Below are 20,465 nucleotides of genomic sequence, written 5' to 3'. Positions count from 1 at the left end.
GCAAACATCCAGGTGAAAGAAGTCATAATATCATTAGGATTGGAAAAGACCTCTAAGATCATCTGGTCCAACCATCACCCTACCACCAATGTCACCCACTAAAACATGTCCCTAAGCACCAAGTCCAACCTTTCCTTAAACACCCCAAGGGATGGTGACTCCACGACTTCCCTGGGCAACCTGTTCCAATGCCTGGCCACTCTTTCTGAGAAGAAATATCTCCTAATTTCCAACCTTAACCTCTCCTGGAGCAACTTGAGGCCATTCACTCTAGTCCCATCACTAGTTTTCTGTGAGAAGAGGCTGACCCCCAGCTCCTCACAGCTTCCTTTCAGGTAGTTCTAGAGAGCAATAAGGTCTCCCCTATGCCTCCTCTTCTCCAGACTAAACAACCCGAGTTCCCTCAGCTGCCCCTCATAGGACTTGTGTTCCAGGCCTTAACCAGCTTCATAGCCCTGCTCTGGGTAAGTTCCAGGGCCTCGACGTCCGTCTTGTACTGAGGAGCCCAAAGCTGAACGCAGTACTGGAGGTGCTGCCTCACCAAAGCTGAGTACAGGGGGATGATCACCTCCCAAGTCCTGCTGGCTACACTATTCCTGATACAAGCTAGGATGCTGTTAGCCGTCTTGGTCACCTCGGCACACTGCTGACTCATGTTCAGGTGAGCATCAATGAACACCCCCAGATCCTTTTTCTCTGCACAGCTTTCCAGCCACTCTCCCCCAAACCTGTAGTGCTGCATGGGGTTGTTGTGGCCAAAGTGCAGGAACCAGCACTTAGCCATGTTGAACCTCATCCCATTGGCCTCTGTCCATTCACCCAACCTGTCCAGGTTCATCTGCAGGGCCTTCCTACTCTCTAGCAGATTGACACTTCCTCCCAACTTGGTGTCTGCAAACTTACTGAAGTTGTACTCAATTTCCTTCTCCAAATAGTCAATAAGGATATTAAAGAGAATGGGCCCCAACACTGAACCCTGGGGAACACCACTGGTCCTGTCAGGATGAGAGCGCGAAAATGCAATGCTTCTTGTAGTTGAAGCAAGAATGCCTCATCCACAGGCTCCCCTTGATTAGGTGGCCTGTAGTAGACCCCAGCCACAAGCTGTTCTTTATTGGTGTGGTCCTTAACTCTCACCCACAAGCTCTCAACCTGTCCCTAGCTGTTTCCCAGAGGCATCTCTTCACAACCAATCCCTTCCCTAATGTAGAGGGCAACACCCACTCCCTTCCTTCCCTGTCTATCCCTTCTGAAGAGTTTGTAGCCCTCTATTCCAATGTTCCAGTTATGTGATCCTTTCCACCATGTTTCTGTGCTAGCAATCATCTCATATTTGTCTACTTGCACCATGGTTTCGAACTCTTTCTATTTGTTTCCCATGCTGCTTTCATAGGTGTAAAGGCACTTCAGCTGGGCTATCGGTCAAATCACATTTCTAGAACCCTTCCTGATTGCACTGGGAGACTTCATGAGTATTTCCCTGTTGTTACTTAGAGTGATAGTGTTCTCAGGTATTCTTTCTTCACTCAGAGCTGTATCTCGTTCCCACACTGCATCTATTTTAAAGCCCTCATGAGAAGCCCAGCCAGCTTACTGCCTAGAACACTCTTGCCCCACCTGGTCAACTGTCCCCTGTCCAGCATCAGCATGCCTGGTCTCTCGAAACTGTGTTCAAGGTTGCCAAACCTAACCTTGGGCATGGCACCAGCCTCACAGCCAGTCATTCACACAGTCTGTTTGTCACCTTCTTCCTGCGTCCCAGTTACCAACTGAGAGGACAGAAGAGAACACTACTTGTGTGCCTGATCCCTTTAACATCTTTCCAAGGGACATAAAATCCTTTTTGATGTTTTGGAGTTTCCTTGTCATAACATTGTTTGAGTCTACTTGAAAAAGAGGGGAGGGGTGGTAGTCCTTGAGACCCACCAGACTTGGTAGCCTCTTCATAGTATCATGAATATGGGCGCCAATCTCTAGAGAGATTGTCCAGATGGCAAATGGGAGCCTCAGTGCCTCTCAGAGAGGAGTCTCCAATGACTAACACCCTTCATGCCTTCTTTGTGGCACTGGCTCTGATGCAGGTGGCAGACTGAGCCAACTTGGTGTGGTTGGTCTTTCTGAGATCCCTATGGCTGGCCTTTATGAGGTCTTTACTATTAATCTCAGAGTCTCCTCCTTCCTGCCCTAGAACATTGTGCCTGTTGCGCAGGGGCACTTCAGGGGTATTGGGGAGACGCCTCCTGCAACTCTGATCAGAGACAAGGGTCCACTCTCCCTTGTCCTGTGAGTCTTTCAAATGTGTTCGTTCAGGACTGGAAGCTTGTTTACCCTCCCCTTGCCTGGAATTAAAGCAGAGCTGTTGTTTGGACCATGTCAACGTATAATATCATTTGTCAACCTCCCACACAGACTCCCAAAAGCTAAGCTGTCTGGAGAGCTCTTCTCCCAACAGAGCCAACAGTTTGAAAAACTCATCCAGCTGGGCACACTTGCACCCATGACACCCACCTGTACCTTCAGGCCCTGGGCTTTCAGAGACTGGAGTTCCCTGGGACTGAGGGTTTGGGATAATCTTTTGATCCTCAGGAGGTCTGTTTGGGCGTAGGCATCTGCTCGGGGAGGTTGCTGCCCCCGCCCCCCCATCTGGGTTTCAGCCTCAGACCAGCGGGCTTGGTGGGTGGACACCATTTCTGTTTCAGTAGGAGGTCTTTCCTCTGCTGATCCCAGGACACAAAATGAACGGTCCTGCACACCATCCCTGCATGCTATGCTGGGCCAACGACCGCACCATGCCCTGACTGCCCGCCCTTGTCGCTGCACTCCAAAGTCACGCTCCCCAGGAGCTGCCTTTCTGTGACAGAGGATGGGTGCTTCTGGCTCTGCCTGAGCCTTGTCAGCCACCCTCATGAGGGCTGCTGGGTCCTGGTGGCTCTCTTGAGTGACCTCGAAGCAGAAAACCTCTGCAAGCTGTGATCCCCCACTTCACAGCAGAATGAGTCTGCCCTGGAGCTGATCTCCTTAGTGAGGCAATCATTCTGCCATTAACACTTCAGACTTTTTTGTTTATTTGTTAGGGAAGTTAAAGGAGTATAATACAGTTATTTAATCAATAGAACAAGGCCGATACAAGAAAGCCTTAATTAAGTGACTGGACTGAAGAGCTGTACAGATACCATCCTTCCTTCTAGTCACCCATCCATCCATACGGCCTGGGGGAGCCTGCCCCAGAAAAGGGGCCCTCAGCCCCACCAACCATCCTTCTTCTTCCACATGAGGGCATCTTCCAGGCCACTCCCAACACAGCCGCCTTTGGGCATGCATGGGCCACTTCATCACAGAGGCTTGCTGAGGTCACAGTGGCCACCACTGCCCCGCCTTTGCTCCGGGCCCTATAAAACAGGAACCCTGCAGGTGGCCCACCACTCGCTGAGCTTCTAGGCCCTCTGACAGCCAGTTTGTGTGGTAGCAAGAAGACCAGAGGCAGGAAGGCAAGCAGCAGCCCTCCTCGGCGTGAGAGGACAGCAATGCAGTCCAAGGAAGCACCAAGAAGGAAGGCACCTAACAAGAAGGAGACGTGTCATGGGCAGAGGGATAGCACGTGTGGCACAACTGACATCAGTGCTTAGGGGACCTCTGGCGCCCAGCCCACAGACACTTACAAGTGGTACCATTGACACCACAACGATGCAGGGAACAGGCTGCACCCTCAGCCGTACAGCAACAGAGGGCCTAGGCCTTTCCATTGGTGCAATGGTGGCATGGGGCGAAGGCAGGAGCATCAGGCAGACAGCCGTGTGGAGCAGAGACGTGCCCATAATCTGGAACACAGTGTAGGACCCAGCCATGGCCCTAAAACAGATAGCAGCGTCGAATCCATGCATAGAAATCATCCAGACAGTGGCATGGGACCTAGGGGTGGAACTGGATGACTCCGTGGTTCGGCACCCTGGCATGAAAGCATTCCGGATGAAAGGCATCCTATTTGGCCAGTCCTGGGCAAGGACTGGCTTATCCTTCTGCCTAACACCATGGAGCCCATGGAGCGGGATCCACCAGATGTGGAGGAACTGATGGAATTGGATCCACCTCCACCAGATCAGACCTGCGACTACCGCGGCATGTCTTTGCTCTGTGCCATCAGACCAACAGTGTCGCAGGAGTGCCAGGCAAGCTCCCTACTCGTCGCTCAGGCTCCATCCCAAGCATTAGCTTGGAGCTGCCAAACAGCATGAACATCCTGCAGACTTATCTGCAAAGTCTCACAGCAATAAAGAACTCTTGTTGCCGATTCTCAGGGGTTGTGTGAATGCTTCTTTTCCATCCCCCAGCCCTTGTGCGAGAGGTGGCATCCCTTCTGCACAGAACCTTGAGGAAGAGCACAAGAAAGGACCCAGCTTCGTTCAGGCTGCTGTGCTGGGGTGACAGGAGGAGTCCCCGAGGGCCACCATGCACCTTTAGCATTTGTGAAAATAAACTGAGGGGTGAAAATAGTAGTGTGTAAGCGATTATAGGTGGCTAATTTCTTATATGAGGAATGAGTTTCTATATTTGAGTAATTGGTAACGACAGACATGGAGAAGGCTGAGGTACTCAAAAACTTCTACGCCTCCATCTGCACTGGTAGACGGGCTTCCCAAGTCCTTCCTTTCCCTGAACCCATAGGTGGAGGCTGGGGGATCAAAGTCCCACCCACTGTAAGTGAAGAGCAGATTCGACACCACCTGACGGATCTAAACAGGTACAAGTCCATGGGACCTGATGACATGAATCCCAGGGTCCTGAGGGAACTGGCTGATGTAGTTGCCAAGCCTATCTCCATCAGAGTTGAAAAGTCCTGGCATTCAGGTGATGTCCCTGGTGAGTGGAAAAATGGAAACAAGATGCCCCTACTCTTCAACAATTAAAACAAAGAATTAAACAAAGAGCACTACTCTACTCAACAATTAAAAAAATTAGGAGATATTTCCTCTCAGAAAGGGTGGTCAGGCATTGGAACAGGTTGCCCAGGGAAGTGGTCGAGACACCATCTCTGGGGTTGTTCAAGGAAAGGTTGGACCTGGTGTGTAGGGACATGGCTGAGAGATGAGTAGTTAGAAAGCTGCCTGGCAGAGAAGGACCTGGGAGTATTGGTTGATAGTTGGCTGAATGTGAGCCAGCAGTGTGCTCAGGTGGTCAAGAAGGCCAACAGCATCCTGGCTTTCATAAGAAACAGTGTGGCCAGAAGGGCTAGGGAAGTGATTGTCCCCCTGTACTCGGCTCTGGCGAGGCCGCACCTCGAGTACTGTGTTCAGTTTTGGGCCCCTCGCTACAAGAAGGACATCGAGGTGCTCGAGCGAGTCCAGAGAAGGGCAACGAAGCTGGTGAGGGGTCTGGAGAACAAGTCTTATGAGTAGCGGCTGGGTGAGCTGGGGTTGTTCAGCCTGGAGAAGAGAAGGCTCAGGGGCGACCTTATCGCTCTCTACAGGTACCTTAAAGGAGGCTGTAGCGAGGTGGGGGTTGGTCTGTTCTCCCACATGCCTGGTGACAGGATGAGGGGGAATGGGCTAAAGTTGCACCAGAGGAGGTTTAGGTTGGATATTAGGAAGAACTTCTTTACTGAAAGGGTTGTTAGGCATTGGAATAGGCTGTCCAGGGAAGTGGTTCAGTCACCATCCCTGGAGGTCTTTAAAAGACGTTTAGATGTAGAGTTTAGTGATATGGTTTAGTGTAGGACTTGTTAGTGTTAGGTCGGAGGTTGGACTGGGTGATCTTGGAGGTCTCCTGCAACCTCGATGATTCTGTGATTCTGTGATTCTGTGATGGTTTAGTGAGTGACATTGGTAGTAGGGTGATGGTTGGACCAGATGATCTTGAAGGTCTTTTCCAATCTTATTTTTTCTATGATTCTATGTTTCTATACAGAGTAAAAAATGTACAGAGAAGTATTAAGTAGTGAGTGTGAACCTTACAGCCCATACACAAGGGTTTAACCACTGTTAAGAGAAGCCATGGACTGATTGGTCAGCAGTGAGGGGACACCTTATTTCCATGTTATATTACTGTTCTCAAAGTGCCAATTACACATTTGCTAGTAGTGTATGATGGGCATACTGTTGTTGTACAGAAAAAGTGCTACTAGTAGCTCAAGTAAAGGGTGTGAAGATACATAAGGAATCAGAGTCAGTGCTACAGCCTAGAAACTGTGCTGATTTGCATGCAAAACAAAAATAAATAAAAGAAAGGAAATTGATCTTACAGAACTACTTGTGTCAATTTTCCATACTCTTTACACCATTAGAGCTTACAATGAACAAGGAATCTTCCAATGAGCCATACCCAGATTTTCTATATTATTGATAGTCTTTAATTTGAAAGATCATCCTGAGCTTTCCTTCATTTTCTGCAAAGACAGCTTATCTGATAGATACCATTGCTGCTGTAGAAACCACTTAACTGTTAATGAAACAATGAAACTTTTATTTGGCATTATGTAAGAATGATTCTAAAGAGCTCCCCTTATTCAACTGTTTTTCAAGTTGAATACTATTTAATCTTACTTTATTAATAATTAGTAATTAATACTTAGTTGAAGGTGTATTTAATCTTTCCTTGCATAGAAGACAATTCATAAGTACACACAATATAAATAGAGCAATTTGTTGTAAACGTACATGCAGATATCTGTATATGCATGTATATATATACATACATATATATATATATACATAAAACTAGGCAGAAAGAGTGTAGAAGCTCCAAATATCCCAACATATTATAATTTGTAGTTATGACTTTAATTTGTTAATTTTAACAGAATATCTTTGTTTTGATTCAGACTCAAGGAAATAGTTGGTTTTGTACCTCAAGCCCATTACTCCCCATGTCAGTTGTCCCTGTAATTAATACCTGGATCATCATTCATGATCTTTTTGACCACCCACTTGGTGAATCGTGCATGTCACCAGCTATGTTGTAGTATAACTCTTTCTTCCAAGACAGTTTATTAAGCAAAAGATTGTGACAATGTAAAACTCAATGGATAATATGTTTGAATAATAAATTTTAATGTAAACCAAAATTTTGGAGCCAGTTTCTTACCAGAAATGTTTATTCTGGTACATATGCACAGAAACCTGCCTACAAAATAACGTGTGCATTTCAGTCATTGCTCAAATTCAGTGTTCTCAGTAAAATTCTGCAACCAGTATTAAAGTCTATCTGTTGGCCTTGAGTCTTATTTATTTATTTCATGATTCACTGATAATATGCAACAAGAGCCTTTACAATACAATACCATTATTCTGCTGCTGTTGGAAGTGACAATTTTAATCTAGCATAAGTCATCTTAAAACCTTTTGTGCAAGTCTAATGAACAAATTTGTGTTATTTCTTTCAGCCATCGTATTCAGAGTTTGACATAAGTGGGAATGTGCTGGGACTGATCTTTAACCAAGGCATGATCTGGTAGGTGTGGCAAAGTGTGTCTCTTGTGTCAGCATTCTCCACAGGACTGCAGGATTTATCAGCATCTGTGAAATGAGGATCCTGTCTCATTGTTTTAGTCTGATGACAGTGTGAAGCAATATATATCAGATGCTGGTACAGTGGAATCAGTGGGACAATTTCTAAGCTATTTCTGAGCTAAAATCATGGGACCAGATGCATCAGGTTTCGCAGATCTGAAACGGAATGAAAAGAGTTTCAGTTGCAGCTGGTGAGCTGGCACTGCCACAGAACTAGAAAGGATGAGACGTACATATGTGTGCGTTTGTTTTCTGAGATGAGAGAGAGAGTACACTTACAAAGGCTCTTTCATTATTTGTTCTCACAAAGTGACTGAAATGCAGTTCATTTGCAAGTCTTCTCCATATTGATAACCTATTGGCAAGAATTTGTCTACCATGTTTTTTAAGTTATACATACAAATTTTGGCAATATCCATAAATTACCTAGAGTTTGAACTTGCTGAACTTGTAGAGTATTTTACAACTGATTTCTTTGTGGTTAAGAAATAGGGCCATTAGGTCTCTGCCTTCATAGACCACCAATCCTTTGCCATCTCTTTTAATTGAAGATATGTGGAAAGAGGAAGAAGAGATATTAATATCATATACTCTGACATGACATCTCTATACTTACAGGGATGTTTCCAACCACACAGATTTTTTTTCCCCTATTTTATAAAGAGAAAAAGAGTCACCCAGAAGCAAGGTGACCCAGCCCTGATCAGTTGAACAATGATAAAGGAAAAAGTAGATTCCTGCTATCTGTACCATTTGGCCAGGCAGTTAAAAATAACTGCTCTTCAGTCATCATGGCACAGGAAACATGGTCAGATAAAAATAAAATGGTCCCAACTGCTTCTGTGTCATAACCATGCAACTGTAGAAAATAAGGAAAAAAATATGACATTTAGCAGAATCAATAAGTTCATTGGAATAAGGCAGTAAATAACCATAGTAACAGAAGTAAAATAAATGTCAATTTAGCAAAAATAATCTTCCTAAAATGGTACTAATATACTAAGAAAAATAATAAAGAATAATCTAGATTATTTCAGTAACACCTAGATTTTGGGTTACTTTTTTTTTTCTGTCTTTTTTTTTTAAATGAAACACATGACAGATGCTTCATGAACTAATGGTACAAAGTAAGAGGGAGTAACGTTTCATTAAGTGATTATCTCATTCACAGAGAAAGATAATTTTGGAGCTTTGAAACAAAAAGTACATATGGAGAATTCTTTCTGTATGCCTCCAGTTCTTCTTAAAGCAAGAAGAGGCAACACCAGTAAAAAAAAATAAAAAATAAAATAAATAGGATTTTAAGAAAAACAGTGCACACAGTGATGTTGCAAAGCACACCAGAGTGGGAAATAGGTATCATATTTAGGCAGAAGTCCTACTACAAGGTGTTTGTTTGTTTATTTGTTTTTCTAGGATGGGGTCTTTTTACGCTCCATGTCTGCCAGCAATTAATGTGTTCCGCCTCCACACTTCAATGTACCTGCAGTGCTGGGCAGTGATGTGTTGCAATGTCCCCCAGGAGAGGGTCTTCAAAGCTTCCAGATCAAACAACTTCTACATGGCCATGTTGCTTTTCATTCTCTTTCTCTCCACACTGCCTGCTGTGTACACCATAGTCTCCATCCCACCATCTTTTGACTGCGGTCCTTTCAGGTATTTTACATTTTACATCCACCTATTGTTAATACCACATCAAATCACAGTGAATTATCCAGTAATGAAAAGGATTTTCCTTTATAACTATTAGCACTTGCTAGGTTGAGTGTTTAATTATGTGACGTTTCTCATTATGGATAATCATTGAAGTTGGAATCCTATAAAACTGGTTAATTATTTTAAAAAGTTTCCTGTTTTTTTTTTTTTAAATTATTTTTCTGAATTGTAGAACAGAAAGCCTTTTCTTTTGATTAGCTGTGATGTAAACATTTGTTATTACTTCTCTAAATCAGAAATTATTCTTAAGGAGTATATCAGTGCTTTATTATGCCTCTACAGCCTGTTGAGATTAAAATGTTGGTGTCTATTTTTCTCCTTAAAATACGTAAATCCTGTTTTAACTAAAGGTAGTTTCAGAGTTTTATGTTTTAAATAATGCTAACGTATTTTTTTGACTTTTTCCCTGATTTGGTGTGATGTTATTAACTCATATATTCATAATACTGAATTGGCATTGCTAAAATATTTGGATATGATATATTGTCACATTTTCTGTTTAACAGTGGGAAAACTAGAATGTTTGAAGTCATATCAGAAACTCTGGAGCATGACTTCCCTTCTTGGTTTGGGAAGGTATTTGGCTATGCCTCTAACCCTGGACTTATCCTACCTTTTATATTACTGATGGTGTACGTATAGAATATTAACTGAAAACTTAATCCTTAATGAAAGGTCTGATCAGTTTCTTTCCTTCTGAATCTTTACTGCATGCATATCTAATTAAATATGGTATTGATTCCCCCATGGTGAGGGACTTTAAGAATTTAGGTCTTTTAGTTGAACATAATTAATGTGTCTCTGCACAAAAGGTGATCTCTGTTTTGTTCAGCTGTTTTCAGCTTTTTTTTTTTTTTTTTTTTACATTTTTTTGCTCTTGCTACCATAACGACAAAACTATTTAAATGCAAAAGTCTATGGGATCTGATGTTGTTGTGACCTTGATCAGCTTGTTCAGTAGACAGAACAACATGTCATAAATCCTTAGCAAGTTCAGTAGAAAACTCACAGAACAGTGACTGTCGTAAAGCAGAGCTATTTCTCATTAACTTTCAGTGAGCTTGGTCTTGAGTGCCTGTGCCTTTCCTTGATGTACCTTATGTTGTCGGGACTAGAGGGAGAGAGGGTGTTAGAAATATACTATGGAGATGTTCCAATCTCAACTGCCTAAAATCACCTCGAGTCCTATTCCTTCTTATGGAACAAGGCTAGTAGGGATTTTTCATAAGTCACTTAAAGAATAATGACCCCTGAGTAGTCTTTCTCAAAAACTATATTGAGTCCTTCTTCATAAAGACATTTTAAACTACTGCTCATGTATATCACAATTTTTGCATACTGCTGAACTAAAAGCTAATTCTAGGTAGAAATGAGCTTGGATTTAACCCTGCATTGTAGAATTGCCAAGAAATATATAGAATATTACAGAATATAATACAAATTGCAAAATACTTTATGTGAGCAAAATGAAATTCTGAGATGAAATTTTACCAAGATTCACTTAACATTTTGTTCCATTTAACCATTAGCTAGAAAAACAAAAAGACTGGAATGTCCTCTGAAATATGGGGTTACCTTTTACTTATTTTTTTCCGAGTAGTATTCCTATACTGCAAAGATCCAAGACAAAAATACCAAAATATAAATGAGAAAGAAAAAAAAAAAAGGAAAATACAAGGCAAAATCAGGCAAAGCAGAGTCAGCAGCAAATGAAGATTAATTACTTACTGATTAACAAAGGGTTTCATATCAGAATTTCTCTAATTAAATCATGAGAGTAAAAAATACTAATTTCATAGAGTTATCACAAAAATAATGCAATATATTGAAAAGTGTAACCAAATTTAGAACAAAAATTAAAACTTACGGTTTTGGCTATTCTCATAGAAGTATTTGACTTTGCCTATTTATAGAATCATAGAATCATAGAATATCCTGAGTTGGAAGGGACCCATAAGGATCATCGAGTCCAACTCCTGGCACCACACAGGTCTACCCAAAATTTTAGACCATGTGACTAAGTGCACAGTCCAAACGCTCCTTAAACTCCAAAAGGCTTGGTGCAGTGACTAATTCCCTGGGGAGCCTGTTCCTGTGTGCAACCACCCTCTCAGTGAAGAACCTCTTCCTGATATCCAGCCTCAACCTCCCCTGCCTCAGCTTGACACCATTCCCGTGGGTCCTACCGCTGGTGATTAAAGAGAATAGGTCGGCGCCTGCCCCTCCGCTCCCCCTTGTGACGAAGCTGTAGACCGTGATGAGGTCTCCCCTCAGCCTCCTCTTTTCCAGGCTGAACAGGCCAAGTGACCTCAGCCGCTCCTCATATTTCTTCCCCTCTAGGCCCATCACCATCTTTGTAGCCCTTCTCTGGACACACTCCAACAGTTTTACATCCTTTTTGCATTGTGGTGCCCAGAACTGCACACAGTACTTGAAGTGAGGCCACACCAGTGCAGAGTAGAGTGGGACAATCAGTTCCCTCAACCAACTAGCGATGCTGTGCTTGATGCACCCCAGGATACAATTGGCCCTCCTGGCAGCCAGGGCACACTGATGGCTATTGTTCAGCTTGCTACAAATCGAAACCCCCAGATCCCTCTCTGCAGGGCTGCTCTCCAGCTTCTCCTCCCCCAGTCTGTACGTATAACCAGGGTTGCCCCTTCCAAGGTGCAGGACCCGGCACTTGCTCTTATTAAACTTAACATGGTTGGTGATCGCCCAGCTCTCCAATCTGTCCAGATCTCTCTGCAAGGCTTTTTCACCCTCAGGAGAGTCAACAGCTCCTCCAAGTTTGGTGTCGTTGGCAAATTTGCTCAAAACACCTTCTAGTCCTACATTCAAATTGTTTTTGAAAACACTGAAGAGGACTGGCCCTAAAATGGAGCCTTGAGGGATCCCACTAGTGACCATCTGCCAACCTGGTGTGGCCCCATTTACCAAAACCCTTTAAGCCCTGCCCATCAGCCAATTGCTCACCCATCGGATGATGTTTTTATTTAGGTGTATGCTGGACGTTCTGTCCAGTAGGATCCTATGGGAAACTGTGTCAAAAGCTTTGCTGATGTCCAAAAAGATCACATCAGCTGGTTTCTGTTTCCCTTGACTGACTAGATGGGTGATCTTATCATAAAAGGAAATCAAATTTGTTAGGCAGGACCTACCCCTCGTGAACCCATGTTGGCTGGGACCAATGACTGCATTGTCCCCCAGGTGCTCTTCAATAACTTCAAGGATTATCTTCTCCATAATTTTCCCAGGCACTGATGTGAGACTGACAGGCCTGTAATTTCTAGGGTCTTCTTTCTTGCCCTTCTTGAAAATTGGTACAACATTTGCCAGCTTCCAGTCTACTGGGACCTCTCCAGATTCCCAAGACAGCTGAAAAATAATTGAGAGAGGTCCTGTGATGACATCAGCCAGCTCTTTAAGCACCCTGGGATGAATCTCATCTGGACCCATGGACTTGTATGGATCCAGGTGGAGCAGCAAATCCCGCACACGTTCAGGGTCGGTTGGGAGTTTATCATTCCCACCATCTTGGTCCTCCAGCTCAGGGCACCCTGGATCCCGAAGTCCATCATCAGCGTTGAAGACGGCGGCAAAGAAGGCATTAAACGTCTCTGCTTTGCCTATGTCTTTGTCTGTGAATTTTGTATTACTTCAAAAGATTTTATAAATATAGTTTACTAATTTTTAAAGTGTGTCGTACAAGTTAATTAACTTTTATAAACTATTCAATGAAACACCCATCATAGCAATGAACACATAGCTTAATTGAGCTACCTTAGCAACCATAAGAGTGAATGTAGAGTATAAAAGACAGAATAATTTATTTCTGTTCCTCCCCACACACATACCTTGAAATGAGTACCTTCTTCATACTCTGAGGAAACACATTATCCACTCACTGTCAAAATACTACTAGTGCTTAAGCATGATGAACAAGGAAAAATACAGATTTGATATTAGCACAGTTGTAGTTATTGCTATAGGAAGTCTTTAAATCATTATCTAACAAGATGCATTCTTTTTCTTGAAATTTAGCCTGAGTATTTATTATCTCAATGCTACATCCAAATCCTACAAGGAAGCTAACTTGGAACTTAAAAAGAAGCTACAAAGTGTAAGGAATAAAGAATTGTTGAATTTTGGCTTTACTAATTATTAGAGAAGACATTCAGGTTACTGAAAGATGCCTTCTCTATTTCCCCATCATTAGCAAGCAGAAGAAAATAAAAGAAGAAATAAACAAAAGGCACAAAAATCAAATGAACAAGAGGAAAATCCATTTGAGACAGAACCACCACAGAGAAAGCAAAAAGGAAGCAAGCAAGATGAATCTACTCCAAATCAAGGTAAGGACAGTTTTTAATTTCTCAAGATGAGATATACTTGTATTCCATACCAGTGTTGTTCACTGTCTTATCTGCTTCCTTTGCCATAATTTCTTGAAAGATGTTCACAGAATGACAAGTATTAGCCTAGTATCCAGTCCATTTTTCTTCCTTTGGCTAATTTCAGAAATGCTGTAACATCACTCCACAACAGGCAACACCTTTTATCAAAGTAATAAAACTAGTAGAACGTGTCACAACCTTGTCTGAATGTCAGTGATCCCTCCTATCCAATAACAAATCATTAAAAAAAAAAAATGCATCCTGCTGATATTTCTTTCATCCTGATACTTCTTTCATCCTGAACAGCTGAGGACAGCATATGCCTTCTGTGCCAAGGTTCAATGGCAGAAGGTGTAGTGAGAGGACAGTGTGGTAATAACCCTCATCAGAAAGCCTAACTTGGTCAGGCAGGTTTCAATTGGTCCATAAGGATTTTACAGACTGTTTCCTCCCCTCTGAATATTACTAGTCTTTCCCAATCGTGCATGCCATACAATCAGTATAGATTAAGCCTAGCAGAGAAATGCAGATTAGGGATGACGATCTGTGGAAGAACCACATGGAAGGCATGTCTACAGCCTCAAAACCTGCCTCTTTTATTTTGGAACTGCTGACCTTCATCACCATTTATAGATGATATCTTCTTGCCAATGAATTTAGCTACTTGGGAAATACTTCTACTTCTCTTTGTTGGGACCTTTCAGAAAGAACTGGAGAGAAAATATGGTGCAAGGATCATGAAGTCGCATTGTCCCTCATTTCAGACTGTTGGTGTGGTGGCTCCCAGACCTTCCATCATATGCTGTTGTGGACAAGGTGCTTCAGCCTTTCCCTCATAGAGAATTTCTGTTCTGCGTTTTCATTCTGTAACTCTGTTCTCCTAATACATTTCAGATAACAAGCAAGGACAGAGTGGCAATGAAGCAAAGAAAATGGGTCAGCTACAGGAAGCAAGTTCCTCTCAGACACTCCAGAATCCAGGCTCTGCCCCAAATGGTCACCATCCAATGCAGAACAGAGGAGGAAACCTTCTTCCCCCACCCATTGCTGTGACACGGCCACCAGGACCTTGGGGGTTTTCAACACCAGGCTATCCACCTGGACTCCCACACTTTCCAGGGGCCCAGCCAGGAATGCCCAGGGGCCCGCCCCACTACAGATAAGGAGGCTGTCCATAATTCTCTTTTGTGTTTTGTGATATGGTGAAGGACACCGAGGAAGGCAAGAGTGGTGTTGCCCCAAACAAACTCCTTAAAGTGCAGAACTCCATTGTGTTAATTATAAATCTTCATCTGCATAAAAGTTTCTATGAGAAAATATTACTTCTGTCTGCTTGTGTTTGAATACATTGCAAAAATGTGTTATCTGTGTCGCTAGGTTACTATACTTAAGGATATTTACTGGGAGACATTTGTTAGAAGAATGAAAATTATTTTGTATTTAGTTGCTTATTTTCTTAAAAGCTTGAAAGTGTGTACTTAAGAGCTTTTCCTTTTCCTCAGAAGTGTTCACTGAAAACAAAAATTCTTACAGTGTATTGGAGTCAGTTGTACTTAAAAACTGCATATAGCTTGTCTTCTGCTGGTGAGATAAGTTTTTCCAAAGAGTTCAGGTTGTACATGGCAAAACGGGGATTTCTTCAAAAGATGGATGATTACCTCTAAAGTCTTTGGGAAAGTATTTTAAAGGTAAAAGAGAAACAATATTTTGCTTGTTGCTATGAAGAAAATTTAACTGCTATTACAGTAGTGCTTTTAGTCAATACAACAATAAAGAATTTTACCATATTCAGAAGGACTAAAAATAAACAAATAAAAAATAATAATCAAAGTGGTGAAGATATTTCTTATGCAAAAAGTGAATTTGAGGAATAAAGGTAATAATGTTATGCAATATTTTTGCCTAAACACTCACCAGGATTTGTTATTGCACACAGTTACCTGTTACTGCAGAAGAACACGTGCTATACAATCTGCTCTGTGGTTTTATTGGTGTCATTTTGTATTGACCTCTATAGAGTTCAGGATGGAACAGATCCTTTGTATGATAGGTCTAGTGGACACACAGAATAAATACAGGTCCATGTGCTGTTGTTACTAATTCCAATGAGACAGCTATATTTTTATATTCATTGTCCAGAAATTGTGACTTGATATTTGTTTTAAGACTCACAAGATGAATAACAACAAAGCAGCCAACAGACTGTCTTATAAAAAAGAAATGTAATTCCATTGGTGGCCTTCTATATAATATGTGTCCATTTTGAACAGTAGAAAAAAATAATCTTATCTCAGTATATGACAAGTCTGTGATGTCACAAAAATAAATAAATAAAAGTCCATGTAATCGGATTATAGGACCTATTGAAAAAGGTTTATTTTAAATCAGTATAAGCTGTGTATCCCTATAAAACACAGTCATCCAGATGCAATTTCCAGCTCAAGCAGTCTTTAAATCAGTTGCCAAATACTAGGAGGATATACCAAGGGAAAGTTAACTTTATACTTGACTCTTGTTCTGCTTCCAAAAGCATCTGCTATCAGCTGGAGATAAGATATTAGATCAACCAGACCTTTAGCCAGTACCAGCACTATCGCTCTGCATATGAATACAAAGTACTGCTAGCCAAATCAAGAGAACTACAACTACAAGAGAAGGTCTTGTAGCAACTACAAGAGAAGGTCTTTCTTAGCAAACAGACTGGAAGCGCATTGCTACTAAATGAATGCTATGCATTGCTACTAAATGAATGGACAAATGGGTTAAGATTGGATCCTAAGACATATCTGCATCTGTGGTGCAGTGGGTCTTGTAATGTAAATTAGACAAAGTGCAGCTAGGAGCAGTGCAAATCATTTCATCTTTTGGAGATGAGGTTTGATAAGATAGGTTGAAAAGGTACAGTAATTCAAACTGTTTTTAAGTGGAATATTAAAATATTTTTTCCAATATGTCTAACATTTAAACTGAGTGTATTTTTAGCCTAGAAACATATAAGATTGTGAGTAGTTTCATCAAAGTCAATCTACACCCCAGTGCTCTAGGACTGTGCCTCATCCATGGTTTTAAGACACATATTTCCCTACAAACTGGGAAATGTCTGTAATGAGACACTGATTAGCTTAGAGAGTTTTTGTTAACAGCAACAGACATTTCATAAGAAAATACTGGATATTGCTTAGAAAAAAAGAGATGCTAGCAAAAATCAAGACTATGGATTGCAGCCTGCTTTGTAGAATGTGTGAAGAAACTAATTTTAAAGACACTTTGTGGCCTGGTGATCCATCAAGAGGATAAAATATAGAACAAAGTTTTTCAAAGTTGCTGGAATAAATTACAGTGGCAAACTGGTTATGATGAAGTCTGGTTCCATGAAACATAGGGAGAGGTTTATTCCACATACACTGGCCTTAATAAGGATTCCTAGTTCTTTTAGGAGTCAAAATTTTCTTTGGGCATTAAAGGCTTAATCAGTATTAGTTGGCTTGGTATTTTATTCTGCAGAATTGTTTTGTATCATGAATGGGAAAGAAACATAGACAAGAATCTAACAGTTGAAATTATTCTGAAAACCTTTCTGTTAGACCTGTATGCTGTATTGATTTTCAACAATAAATGCCTTCTTGGAATGCATCTGTGTAGGCAGCAATTAGCGTGTGATAGCTCTAACATGTATAACAATAACATGGATAGATGTTGCTCACGTCTTGTAATCAGCATCAAATGGCTGTGAATGAAAACAAAATATTTATTCTTATTCATTGGTACTTCCAAGTAAAGGCCTTTCTGTGCTTTATGAAGCTGTGCTTTTAGAGCTTTCTAGATTTTTTTTTCTGTTTAATTGCCTACCATATTATTAATAAAATAAAATGAATATAGGAGACAAGATCTTATATTACATGTTGCAATCTCCAAAACTAAACCTACCTTTAAGAAAACATGCTGTTTACTCCATAAAAGTAACTTCAAAATAGTTACAAGGATTTTGTGTGATGAGATTTAAAGTCATATTTCCTTTCTGTGCAGCCTTTCTCCATCATAGAATTGCAAAAGCATTCAGTTTGGAAAAGACCTCTCAGATCATCTAGTCTATCCTTTAACCTAGTACTAACAAGTCCACCACTAAACCATGGTACCAATTTCTACATTTCTTGAAGACCTCCAGGGATGGTGACTCAACCACTTCCCTGGGCAACATGTTCCAATGCCACACAACCATTTCAGTAAAGAAACTTATCCTAATATCTAACCTAAACCTCACCTGGCACAACATGACTCCATTTCCCCTCATCTTATCACTTGGTGCTTAGGAGAAGAGCCGGATCCCCACCTTGTTACAAACTCCTTTAAGGTAAAATACAGTAAGGTCCCCCTGAGCCTTCTTTTCTCCAATCAAAACAACCTCAACTCCCTCATAAGACTTGTTCTCTAGACCCTCACCAACTTCATTGCCCTTCTTTGGACACACTCCAGCAGCTCAATGACCTTGTGGTCAGGGGTGAAAAACTGAACACAGTATTCAAGGTGCATCCCTTCTATATATTGTCTTTCAATTCAACTACATTATCTTCATCATCATCATCATCATCATCATATTATTATTATTATTATTAATGATAATAATAATAATAAATTTTAAAAACACCTTATGCAACGTCCATCCTCTTACTCACATTTCTACTCCTCTATTTGAGTCTTGTACCGTGCTGAACAGGTAACAAATACTCTTAATAACACGAATAATACTTTGATTCAAATAGTGCACAATGATCTTGCTCATAGAGACAGAATATATTTTGTTTTCAGTTGGAACGCATAACATTTTCTTTCTTCTATGTTGTCAGACTAGCAAATTGTGCTAACGACCAGCAAATTGTGCTAACGATACCTCAGAGCTTTATTATCAAATTACTTTCAGTGAAGTCAGGGCTCGGTGTATCTTCCCACACCCCATGTCTTCCCCTGCACAATTTACATGCTGTTTTCACAGCACTTTGGCTGAGCATTTCATATAATTTTCTGTATAATATTTTTTTTCCCCATATTACCATATTATTACAGAGCAGCTTTCAAAATATCTTGAAGCCCTGCCAAAGATGTAATTTCTCACTGACCTGTGCAAATTATAATTACTGTAAAATATAATTATTGACTACATCTCCCTTCTATTTGTCTTTTTTTTTTTTTTTTTTTTCTGTTGAATGAATTCAGACTGAATTCACAGCAAGTGGGAGATAGGACTTTTCATAACATGGCGATGGCCCAGCTGAAGTGCATCTACACTAATGCACGCAGCATGGGTAACAAACAGGAGGAGCTGGAAGCCATTGTGCAGCAGGCAGGCTACGACTTGGTTGCCATCACGGAGACGTGGTGGGACCACTCCCACGACTGGAGTGCTGCAATGCCTAGCTATCGGCTCTTCAGGAGGGACAGGCAGCACAGAGGGGGTGGTGGCGTGGCTCTCTACATTAGAGAATCTTTTGATGTTGATGTTGTGGAACTCCAGGCTGGGAATGATAAGGTTGAGTCCCTGTGGGTTAGGATCCGCGGGAAGGCCGGCAAGGCTAACTTCCTGGTCGGGGTCTGTTATAGACCGCCGAACCAGGATGAGGAGACGGATGAGGAGTTTTATAGGCAACTGACAGAAGTTGCAAAATCGTCGGCGCTTGTCCTCGTGGGGGACTTCAACTTCCCGGACATATCCTGGAAACACAACACGGCACAGAGAAAGCAGTCTAGGAGGTTTCTGGAGAGCGTGGGAGATAGCTTCCTGACGCAGCTGGTCAGCGAACCTACCAGGGGTGGTGCCCCGCTAGACCTTCTCTTCACAAACAGAGAAGGACTGGTGGGAGATGTGGTGGTCGCAAACTGTCTTGGGCAGAGTGACCACGAAATGGTAGAGTTCTCTATTCTTGGCGAGGCCAGGAAGGGGACCAGTAAAACTGCTGTCTTGGACTTCCGGAGGGCTGACTTTGAGCTGCTCAGGACGCTGGTTGGCCGAGTCCCTTGGGAGGCGGTTCTGAAGGGCAGAGGAGTCCAGGAAGGCTGGGCGCTCCTCAAGAAGGAAATCGTGATGGCACAGGAGCGGTCCGTCCCCACGTGTCCAAAGACGAGCCGGCGTGGAAGAAGACCGGCCTGGCTCAACAGAGAGTTGCGGCTTGTGCTTAGCAGAAAAAAGAGGGTTTATAATCTTTGGAAAAAAGGGCGGGCCACTGAGGAGGACTACAAGGATGTAGCGAGGCTGTGCAGGGAGAAAATTAGAAAGGCCAAAGCTCATCTGGAGCTCAACCTGGCTACTGCCGTTAAAGACAACAAAAAATCCTTTTACAAATATATCAACGTGAAACGGAGGACTAAGGAGAATCTCCATCCTTTACTGGATGCGAAGGGAAACCTAGTTACTAAGGATGAGGAAAAGGCTGAGGTGCTTAATGCCGCCTTTGCCTCAGTCTTTAGCGGCAATACCGGTTGTTCTCTGGATACCCAGTGCCTTGAGCTGGTGGAAGGGGACGGGGAGCAGGACGTGGCCTTCGCTATCCATGAGGAAATGGTTGGCGACCTGCTACGGAGCTTGGATGTGCGCAAGTCGATGGGGCCGGATGGGATGCACCCGAGGGTACTGAAAGAACTGGCGGAGGAGCTGGCCGAGCCGCTTACCATCATTTATCGGCAGTCCTGGCTATCGGGGGAGGTCCCAGTTGACTGGCGGCTAGCCAATGTGACGCCCATCTATAAGAAGGGCCGCAGGGCAGACCCGGGGAACTATAGGCCTGTCAGTTTGACCTCAGTGCCGGGAAAGCTCATGGAGCAGATTATCTTGAGGGTCATCACGCGGCACTTGCAGGGC

General features: G+C 42.4%; 1 protein-coding gene across 1 annotated transcript in view; it reads left to right on the top strand.

Moving 5' to 3' along the window:
* TMC1 (transmembrane channel like 1) overlaps nucleotides 1-18,255 on the top strand; it is a 138,420-nt gene extending 120,165 nt beyond the window's left edge. Inside the window, exons 15-20 of the mRNA XM_080574292.1 lie at nucleotides 7,376-7,443; nucleotides 8,919-9,158; nucleotides 9,725-9,850; nucleotides 13,263-13,341; nucleotides 13,438-13,573; nucleotides 14,510-18,255. Of these exons, the coding sequence (XP_080430418.1) occupies nucleotides 7,376-7,443; nucleotides 8,919-9,158; nucleotides 9,725-9,850; nucleotides 13,263-13,341; nucleotides 13,438-13,573; nucleotides 14,510-14,778 (918 nt within the window). The 3' untranslated portion in view covers nucleotides 14,779-18,255. The remainder of the gene's footprint in view (nucleotides 1-7,375; nucleotides 7,444-8,918; nucleotides 9,159-9,724; nucleotides 9,851-13,262; nucleotides 13,342-13,437; nucleotides 13,574-14,509) is intronic.
* The last annotated feature ends 2,210 nt before the right edge of the window (nucleotides 18,256-20,465 follow it).

This window comes from Anser brachyrhynchus (assembly GCF_964034855.1).
Source record: "Anser brachyrhynchus genome assembly, chromosome: Z".
NCBI lineage: Eukaryota > Metazoa > Chordata > Aves > Anseriformes > Anatidae > Anser > Anser brachyrhynchus.
The sequence above is the reverse complement of the archived record's forward strand: the minus strand, read 5'-3'. Positions and strand labels throughout refer to the sequence as shown.